Genomic DNA, 9,600 nt, shown 5'->3' on the forward strand with positions numbered 1-9,600 from the left:
TAATAGTAGTGTGAGAATACGTCCAGTATAGAAATAGGTCAATAAATAGTTCCTTTCTTTGGTCCAAGAATATTTTCAACCTCAAACGTTTGTCTTGCATAGTACAACAAATGTTCTGGACATTCTTGGACATCATTAATAAATCGCTGAAGAGCAATCATAAAATCGAAATTGGGCAATTCACATTCATTCATACTCTCATTTTCCATATGCAAACATCCTTCAAAGTTAAGAGCAAAACACTCTTCTTCATGTTCCAAGTGAATACTTCCATAAGGATTGCTATTGGAAATTTCAAAGAATACGAATACTATTATGAAGGGAAAATAGGACATATAGATGAATCATATAACGTGTTTGAAGTGTTCAAGCATGAAAATGAACAGCATGGACCAACAATGTACATTCAAATACAATTATTCAACCTGTTGAATGCACATTGTCATTCTTACCTTGTTCAGTAAGTGGATTTTTGAACACCACTTTGATCAAATTTTCATTCTCTGCACATTCTTCACATATAAAGTAACCATATTTGTTTCCACTAATTTCATCGTCACTAGAAGAAGGTGTCCAACTTTTAATCATTTGTTTCATCTCGAGTGTAGGTTCAAAATTTTCTTCTCCTTCCTTGAATGTAAATCCTTCATCTTGATCGCCTTCAAACAATTCTACCATGTCTGGATAAATATTTTGTTTTGAAATGACTTGTAATTGGTAAAAGCTCTTCTTGAGAGCAAACATGGCCTTGAAGAGACACTTTGAAAATTTAAATGTTGCTAAATTTTCAATCAAATCACCTCCAAATAATGGATCCTTTGAAGAGAAGGGATGATCCTTGTATTGCTTCTCATAGAGTGATTTCCATAAATGATTGTTGTGGGCAACATCATTCCATTGTTTGCAAACCAATGAGTCCGAGCAAAGATCTGTGATTGGCAAATATTTCATTATTTCTAGGAGAATCTCACAGGGGAAAATGCGCTTCTCTTGGTCATGATGATGAAAATACTTGGTGAGTTTTGTGTGGTGATTATCTTGGAGTGATGGATCGTCAATGATTTTCCTCTTGGTTGACATTTTTTTTGAACGAAAAAGTGCGCGGGAGTCCAGAATAGAAGGAATGTGAACTTGACCTAATTGAGAGCTTAACCAAATGCTTGATGAGATTTCTTACGAAAAGCCTAAATGCAACAATTAAAAGTTTTGATTTTGTTGAATGTTTTTGTAAAAAAAGCTCAGTTTCAAATATTTCTTTTTAAAAGAAAGAGCGATCCCTCAAACGCACGCTTTAATTTGCGCATGTATAAAGTAAATGTTCAAAATCAGAGATTGGTGTTTCTGAAAGTTAACAACAACAACACTAAAAAAAATATTTCATTGATTGCACTCCTCCTCGAGTTGAGCCATTCATTCATTTGAAATGTCTTCATCTAAAGAAGTTGTCCTTGTTGCTGGCGGAGCAGGTGTGGTTGGATCAGGCATTGCTTTGAAATTCCTTAAAGAAGGAAAACTCGTGATTGTTCCATCACGAAGATCTGAAGCTTTAGAAGAATTGAAAAAGCAAGCTGTCCATGAATTGCAACAGAATTTGATCGCCATTCATCAAACCATTGATGATCAAGAGCAAGCAGCAATCCATTTGAAACAAGAAATTCTTGAAAAGTATGGCCATGTGGATCATGTGGTATCCTCTCTTGGAAGTTGGTGGCAAAAGAGCTATCCCACTGAAACCTCTGTCTCGGATTATTTGGATCTTTTGAAAAATTCATTGTTGAGCCACTTTGTGATCGCGCAACAATTTTTAACATTACCAAATTTGAAAACTTATACCATCATTACAGGTAGGTATTATTGTAAGAGCAAATTTTGTAACACCATGATTCACGTGATTCAATGGTTGCTTTGATTCATGAATCCTGTATTGAAGGTGCTGCCGGAGAGAGAGTCATGTTTGGAAAGATGGGATTACTCACCTCTGCTGTGAGTGGATTGTTTGGATTAATTAAAGCTCTCCATAAGGAAGTTGAGGAAAAGAAATTGAGTGTCAAGTTGAATGAACTTAGAATTGCTGCTTACATTAAAAAGCCTTCTGAAGTGACTGGATCCAGCTTTTCCAATCAAGTCATTGGAGAATATATCTCCAAAATTGTGAAACAAGATGTGGGAGGAAAAACCTATTCCTTTAAACACACCAATGATGTTGAACAATTGACAACACTTTAACAATTTGAATCTTTTAATTCTGTGTTTGATGAGGAAGGGCTTAATTATTGAAAATAATACATCATTAATGTAATTGTCTCTGCAATAATTTTGTATAAACATAATCTCGTTTGATCCAGCTATTTGCACATCTGAGTCCATTGTCGTAGGTGAATCCAGAATTGATCTTAATTGTCTCCAACTCTCTAAAATCATAACTCTTGAAAGATTGATAGTCACGATTCTTGTTAATTACATCTCTCCACTTGGCATACCAACTTCTATAGATGGCATTTAGCGTATTAGTAATCTTTCCAGCTTTATCACCAACATCTTCTTCATCTAATTGATATCTATAATTTGCATGTGATGATGGATTCATTTCATGAATAAACTTGACCATGCTCACATCTCTGTCATCTCTAAAATCTTTATCAGAATATGCTTCCAACAAGATTTGTTGAGCCATTTGTTCTTGTGTGAGTGATTCCTGTTGACCTGGTTGTACATTTCTCAATACATCTTTTGGTGATAATTTTACAATGGCAATCATTTTCATTGAGCCTTGTCCAACTCGCATGATGTCCTTTTCCATCACATGTTTGGCAATGGGTGTCACATGTTTTTCCACATCAAGTTTGAGTTCTTCAAAAGGGTGATATCTATTGATAAAAAAGAAATATGAGGTGACATCAAGAATCACCATCATTCACACACTTACCTCAAATCCATAGTTGCATAATCTCTATCAATCAAGTACAACAAGTAGTACAATCTCAACAAGTGTGGAGAAAAAATACACACTTCATTAAAGTATGGGTGTGAAGTCAAAGCATCTTCAAGAGACCTCAATGCCTTTTCAATACCATACTTTTCATTAAGCCAAGCCACTTTCAAATGATACATGTAAAATATTCTAGGTTGAATAGCTGATGGATATTCTTTTCTTCTTCTTTGAGTTTCCTCTTTGAAATGAACCTCATTCAAAAAGATCCAAAATTCATAACCAGAAGTAATGGAATGCAAATCTAGACCTGAAGATGCAATCATTGTTGCTAAATTAATGGATAATCTTCTTTGCTCCTTTCTCTTCTCTTTGGTAGGAATTCTTTTTCTTCTTATTTTCTTATTGTATTGACGTTCGGATTCATCTTCATGATGAATGAGTTGATAGAATTTTTTGGACAAGATTTCTAACTTTAAAATTTGTGCTCCGTTTAAAAAAATTAATATATGTACAAGAATTTCATTGGGTAATTCATTGAAGTTATGTGCAACAACATTACGAGTACTGCTCATCAACAAGGCATGATGTTCCGATGCTGATGATTGACTTAATGATGCAAGACTGCCATAGTCCGAAGAAACAGCGGAAAGTGAATCTAAATAGTCCTCACCTGTATCATCTAAAGAAAGCTCGGAGAGGGATTCTTGAGTGGTATGTACATGATGATGATCGTTGTTGTGCTTGTGTTGGGAAGTGTGACGTTGGGAGGTTGAAGATGGAATCATTTTTTTGACTGTGCACAGAGAAACTTCAATTTCGAAGAGCTTCATTTCTGGAGATGAACGTCGCCTCACTTAATTTCCAGCTGGAGATGATGAGAGTGAAAAATATTAATGACCAACTAAAACATTCTAACTGTTCCATATTTTGCATATTCTACCTTTCCTTAAGACTCATTTTCCTTCATTTTTGAAAAGTTTTTTTTCAAAAACGATTCCAATTTTCTGTTAGGAGAACCCGACAAATTTTGCTTGCCTTCAACTAAGTGAAAAAAGTCTCTAAGTCATCAAAAAGTATCATCTATTTCAATAATTCCTTTTGTTTCACCTCATAATTATTTCATGTTTCTCCTATTCTTTGTCGGATTAATATCAGCAATCCTGCACAGAAAAAAATGAGCGAATCAAAAAAACACAAATGCCCATCAAGACAATTCCTCTTCCGATAATAAATTCTCTCCGATTGAGCAATATCAAAATAATATAATAATGCAGCAAATGTATTTTAACTCTCAACCTGTTATGGTATCTAATAGAGAATATATCCCAGAAAAACCATGTCAAGATTTATTACAATTATTTACAAAATGTGAGAATGAATATCAACATAGTAAAGCTGATATTATGTGTGCAGAATTTAAAGAATCATACTTAGAATGCAGAAGAAAATTCAATGCAATGAAAAAAGAAATTGAGGCTGAAAATTTAGTTAGATCCAAAGTGTTTTATTTTGCTGGAGAACATGTGAATATTGTTTCGGCATCCAAACCTAATTCAGTTATCAAAGGCAAAATAGCAGAACAATAGAGTGGACACATGTTTGGAAATAATATCAATGACCGAACAATTTACTGTTCAACAAATTTAGTAAGAGTTTCAATGGATAGATGAATGGTATCTAATGTTCCCTTCACGGAGGATCTTAATTGTCTGGCGTCTGATGAAGTGAAATTACTTTTATGATAAAAAGATAATTATTTCTTGTTATTAGAAAATCCATTCCATTCAATATTTGAAACGTACATGATTAAATGATGGCTTCCGTCTTCCGATGATGAATGTAAATTTATATTTCGTTTGACTTTTGTTGATAATTCATGATCCACAATAATTGTCTGGTAAACAATATTTGCAGACTCTTCGTCGCTTCCAAAGCCTATCGAGCAGTTACTGCAATATCATGTGATGATGTTGTTGTCATCGGCAATCCAGCAATGCACTTACTACTCAAAAACTTCTTCGGGATGAGTGGTTGTCATTTTTATTGACCTGGAACTTGCAACGGTTGGAATAAATTCTTTTCACCCTTTTTAATAGCAATCAATACAATTCGAAACTCATTCTAATCTTTCTTTTCTTCACTGTTCACAACAGAAGGTTCTTCCTCTGTTTTCTGCCTTCTAAATCTTCCAAAAAATTCTTTGGTGCTTCCTTTCATGTTTTCGATCGATTGTTTTCTTTCTTCTCGCACCTTCTCTTTGTATTCAATTTTACGTTCTGTACTTTTATTGCTGTAATATGCGCCAACAGCAATGCTCACCAATGCAACACAAATCATGACAAGTCTGAAATCGTTCATGGTTACTGAACCAAAGCCTTTTTTTCCGTTATTATTATTATTAGAAGAAAATGAGTCCTTCAACAGCGATTTGTTCCTTTGGGAGAAGTATCTGAATTGATTCGACAAAGCATGATAATTGTTACAAACTTTGTGGGAAGATAACTTGCTTCGGAGCAATGATGTTTCTTTTGAAAGAAGTGCAAACGAAGAAAGCAAGTGCTTGCGAAGTATTTTAGACATTTTTTCGAAATTGATTAACTTTGGTCAGTAAGAGTTATTGATTGGTTGAATTGGGTTGTCGGAAGAATGGATGTATTGAATGAATTGAAGAATCATGAACATGCAGAAAAGCAATCCACCACCTCTCAAAATGGCATCATCCTTTCAGTAATGTCAACCTGTCATCCAGCATTTTGATCATAAAAAAAAACCGTTACACAGTTTGTGTCGATCAATATTGATCACTTCACACACACAAAGCGTATTGAATCAAACTATAATCCGATCATCTTCATCATGACTGAAATTCCCAAACTCAATCTCTCTCTCAAAAAGAATAATTCAGAACCAAACAACAACAACAACAACTGGGGTCATTCTCGGGTGAGCTCGTCTGATACTAATTCTGATGATGTCATGCTTTCACCCCGTGGATCTTCAAATAGTGCTCATTCAACAGGAACAATCGGTGTGAATGGTGGCATTAGTGTGATCTCACAATTTGTGGAACCTTTAAATCACACAAAGAAGAGTAATGCCAGTATTCATTGGAGATGTGTTCATGTGTTGGAACATCCTGATTTTGAAATGAAGTAAGTATAATTGGTGATGATGATCGTGTTGTGATAGTGGTGGTGTTCACCTTCCTATGTGTGTGATTGTGAATTTGATTGTGAATTTAAATATATTTTGTAACACGTCTTTGTGATGAATGATATCATTAATTCAACGGCCGAATGAATAATCACAACCATTTCAACTCATTGGATCATGATTCATTGATGACTCAATGCCGTTGTGGTGCCTTCCTTTCATTGCACGAAATCACGCACAATGAATTCATGACCATTCCATCATGATGGATTCGTCACTGCACTCTCCAAATGAATTGCCTCCAAAATGCCCTGCACAAACATTAATACAGTGCCTTGGATGACGAATCATCTTATCATACCTCTCTTCAAATAATTCCCTTTTCAATTGTTGATGCTGTGACACAGAAATCTCGTTATGCATTGGTGCATGGTTCAAAGAGAGGTGTCTCAGTATTGGAACTTGTTGAAGAATTAACACAAGCAACAGGTAAGCATTTTAGTATACGACTGAAAATCATCATTTCGATTAAATGTATCTTCACTTCTACAGATAATAGAACTGGCACTCAATGGATCATTAAATATCACACAAAATTAGAATCGAATGGTTTTGGCTCGAGTGCTGTATTGCTCAAAAGAGTAGTAATAAGGAAAAACTCATCTTTTTGGAGGTTATTTTCATGAGAATCAAGAAACGACTGATAAATCTTCCTTGTTTCAGTCTCAACAGCGTTATTCTAATGAAGCAGGTATGTAGAATGATGATATTTTTGTTTCAAATAAGACTCATACGATCTTGTATATTTTCAATATGTAATATATTTGTAATAATATCAATATAATATATTATTTGAAACAAATTATTCATTATAATTGCTATTGAAACAAATTATCATTCTCTGATCCATCATACACAAAAACATATGTTAGTGAATCAAAATAGAACCTTAACAAGTCGAATGAAGAAATTATTCAAATCTTCAAAGAATGATGTTTCCGCATGTCCTCATCCTTCCAACATCTTCTTTCAATATAAATTCAGTAGTCATGAATTCAAGTTATTTGCGGCAGGTGAAGAGAATACATCTTCCAATACCAATGGAAATGGAATTTCAAAGAAATCATCATTTCTTAATTCAAACTTTTGGCCAAGTGCTCATGCCAATCATACCGTATTGGCTGTATCGAAAGATTTATTTATCTTTGGAGGCAATTATTTGAAATGGAATGACCTTACACAAGATTCAAATTCTAATAACAACAACAACAACATCAACGATCCTCTCTCCTCATCAGTAACTGATACATCGAAAAAGACTACCTTTGTGTATGTCTTTGATATGAAAAAGAAGAAATTTGAGCAACCAAAATTACCAAGCTTTAGCATTCCAAAACAATCCTCAGTGAGTACAGCATCGAGAAGTAGTTGTAGTACAGACTATCTCGGAGGTGGAGAAGGAGGAGGCACCACACACCCTATCCATATTCCTCTCCCTATTGAAGATGTGGATACCAAACAAAAGGAAAGAAGAAGTAATTTATTGGACTCTATTAAATTATTCGTAAAAGAGAGAAAGGGATCCATCCATGATCACCGACAACTCTCAACAGATATTCGTGATATTGGACCTCTGAATCGATTTGGACACTCTGTGGTTAATGTGAATGGTGTTGCCTACTTGTACGGAGGAAGACTCAGAAAACCCTATGCTAGTGGACATCCCGACCAAGTGAACCCCTATTCCGATGATTCTGTCTATAGCTACAACTTTAGAACCTCTCAATTCACTCGTCTCAAAATTAAGAGTTCAGAAAAGCCTCATCCACGAATGTTCCACGCCATGGTTGAAATCCCTGAGAATAATTGCTTCTTAATGATGGGTGGACACTCTGCGAACGAAACAATTCTTGATGATGAAGGATTAAGCATGATGATGATGGAAGATTCTCAAAGCAAACCATTAAGCATCACCACCACACCATTGCGATACTTTACCGATTGCTATCTCTTTGATATTTTGAGATCCGAGTGGACCCTTGTGAAACAGAGAGGTCATATTCCACTCTCAGCTGAAACTGAATGCAGATCTCCTTTAGCACTCACTCGAACGAAAGAAGGCAACTTTTTGTGTGTGGTAAAGAATGGATCAGGTAGCTTGGAAGTGTATGAAGGAAAATTGACTTTCTAAAAATGAATGCTCTCTTCTATTTGAAAAACAACGAATTACTAAAATTAATTTACAACTTGTCTACAGGAATTTTTACAACATTTTTCATAATAGTGCTGCCACTCGTAAAGTCACACCATTATACGTGATTCTCCTCTTATTTCTCCCTTATTGGTCGTTTGTCAATGAAATTCTCCATTTATGTTGGACATTTACGAATGTGGTAAAACGAGAGAATGTAAGTCCCATTACTGCTCAATATTCTCCACTGGACTCGCTCAACATCACTTTCATTCATCCGTTCCATGAATTGTTCGGGACTGTCAAGTCAACACAAAAACAACTAAACACATCTCCTTCTTGTAATTCATCATCAATAATTTTGCACTCCATCATCAATGGCTACCACTACTACACGAATTATAACCCTCGAGGAATTAGCCGAACACAAAGAAGGTCATAAAGATCCTTGGATTTGTATTGATGGTAAAGTATACTCGATAGCCGAATATAAAGATGAGCATCCAGGTGGAGAGGATGTGTTATTTGAGGTAAGTAGATGATGTTCTGACAATCAACCTGGATTAGTTGGATCGCTGATACTTGTACGTTCATCTCAATTAGGTTGCTGGAAAGGATGGCACTGAAGAATTCAATAAAGTTGGACACGGAAGAGATGCCTTCTCTCGAATGAAGGATTTACTAGTGGGAGAATTGAAGCTGTAAAGAGTGTCCGATCCGATCCGATTCATCACACGGTGCACGGACTTTGCATTTCTTGTTTTGCTTGTGGCCACACGAGTCATTTACTAATAAATAATTATTCAGGATCTCGAAAAATTGTTCGTACAAAAATAAGAATCCTCAATGTTCTCTCTCATTCTTACACCACGGAGATAAAAGATACCATCAACAAGCGTCATCATCATCACCGAAACAACACTCCGAATATTAGATTGAATGAAAAGAATTTACTCAATTTGCAGTAGAAGAGTTGGATGTTCATCGTCGTCTATGATTGCATTGCTTGACCAACCTACCACACGATTCAACATCAATCATGCTCATTCACACATCACAATGAATAATAATAATAATATACGGAAATACAACAACTTTATTTCTTCATCAGTTTTGCAACATATTTTCATCAGGAGAGTCAAACAAAATTTTGGAAATGCTTCTCTTTTCCATCCATGGAGTGATTCAAAAAAAACAATCTTTTCATTCATCTGTGGTACCACAAACAAATCAGAACAGCTCACATCAAATTCCTGCTGAAATTATAAATATTCATCAAGAGTCACCGAAAACAAAACGATTTACATTAAGAGTCAAAGCATCT

At 35.2% G+C, this 9,600-nt stretch overlaps 7 protein-coding genes across 7 annotated transcripts; 3 read left to right on the top strand and 4 right to left on the bottom strand.

Annotated features, from left to right (window-relative positions):
* Window positions 1-38: 38 nt before the first annotated feature.
* FDP41_001420 (uncharacterized protein) lies at window positions 39-1,080 on the bottom strand (the record flags this gene model as incomplete). The annotated part of the gene is made up of 2 exons (XM_044704503.1): window positions 39-310; window positions 453-1,080. The coding sequence occupies 2 exons, from the start codon at window positions 1,078-1,080 to the stop codon at window positions 39-41; spliced, it is 900 nt and encodes a 299-aa protein (XP_044564269.1).
* A 343-nt stretch (window positions 1,081-1,423) lies between these two features.
* Window positions 1,424-2,226, top strand: FDP41_001421 (uncharacterized protein; the record flags this gene model as incomplete). The annotated part of the gene is made up of 2 exons (XM_044704504.1): window positions 1,424-1,844; window positions 1,931-2,226. 2 exons carry the CDS (start codon window positions 1,424-1,426, stop codon window positions 2,224-2,226), a joined length of 717 nt encoding a protein of 238 aa, XP_044564270.1.
* Window positions 2,227-2,290: 64 nt separating this feature from the next.
* Window positions 2,291-3,717, bottom strand: FDP41_001422 (uncharacterized protein; the record flags this gene model as incomplete). The annotated part of the gene is made up of 2 exons (XM_044704505.1): window positions 2,291-2,867; window positions 2,927-3,717. The coding sequence occupies 2 exons, from the start codon at window positions 3,715-3,717 to the stop codon at window positions 2,291-2,293; spliced, it is 1,368 nt and encodes a 455-aa protein (XP_044564271.1).
* An 842-nt stretch (window positions 3,718-4,559) lies between these two features.
* FDP41_001423 (uncharacterized protein) lies at window positions 4,560-4,970 on the bottom strand (the record flags this gene model as incomplete). The annotated part of the gene is made up of 3 exons (XM_044704506.1): window positions 4,560-4,665; window positions 4,735-4,881; window positions 4,936-4,970. The coding sequence occupies 3 exons, from the start codon at window positions 4,968-4,970 to the stop codon at window positions 4,560-4,562; spliced, it is 288 nt and encodes a 95-aa protein (XP_044564272.1).
* An 83-nt stretch (window positions 4,971-5,053) lies between these two features.
* Window positions 5,054-5,512, bottom strand: FDP41_001424 (uncharacterized protein; the record flags this gene model as incomplete). Its single annotated transcript, XM_044704507.1, has 1 exon — window positions 5,054-5,512. One exon carries the CDS (start codon window positions 5,510-5,512, stop codon window positions 5,054-5,056), a length of 459 nt encoding a protein of 152 aa, XP_044564273.1.
* Window positions 5,513-5,788: 276 nt separating this feature from the next.
* Window positions 5,789-8,276, top strand: FDP41_001425 (uncharacterized protein; the record flags this gene model as incomplete). Its single annotated transcript, XM_044704508.1, has 5 exons — window positions 5,789-6,084; window positions 6,417-6,574; window positions 6,638-6,726; window positions 6,809-6,836; window positions 7,018-8,276. The coding sequence occupies 5 exons, from the start codon at window positions 5,789-5,791 to the stop codon at window positions 8,274-8,276; spliced, it is 1,830 nt and encodes a 609-aa protein (XP_044564274.1).
* Window positions 8,277-8,653: 377 nt separating this feature from the next.
* Window positions 8,654-8,981, top strand: FDP41_001426 (uncharacterized protein; the record flags this gene model as incomplete). The annotated part of the gene is made up of 2 exons (XM_044704509.1): window positions 8,654-8,806; window positions 8,880-8,981. 2 exons carry the CDS (start codon window positions 8,654-8,656, stop codon window positions 8,979-8,981), a joined length of 255 nt encoding a protein of 84 aa, XP_044564275.1.
* Between the last annotated feature and the right edge of the window lie 619 nt (window positions 8,982-9,600).

Source organism: Naegleria fowleri (genome assembly GCF_008403515.1).
Source record: "Naegleria fowleri strain ATCC 30894 chromosome Unknown tig24, whole genome shotgun sequence".
In the NCBI taxonomy this organism is placed as follows: Eukaryota; Heterolobosea; class Eutetramitea; order Acrasida; family Naegleriidae; genus Naegleria; species Naegleria fowleri.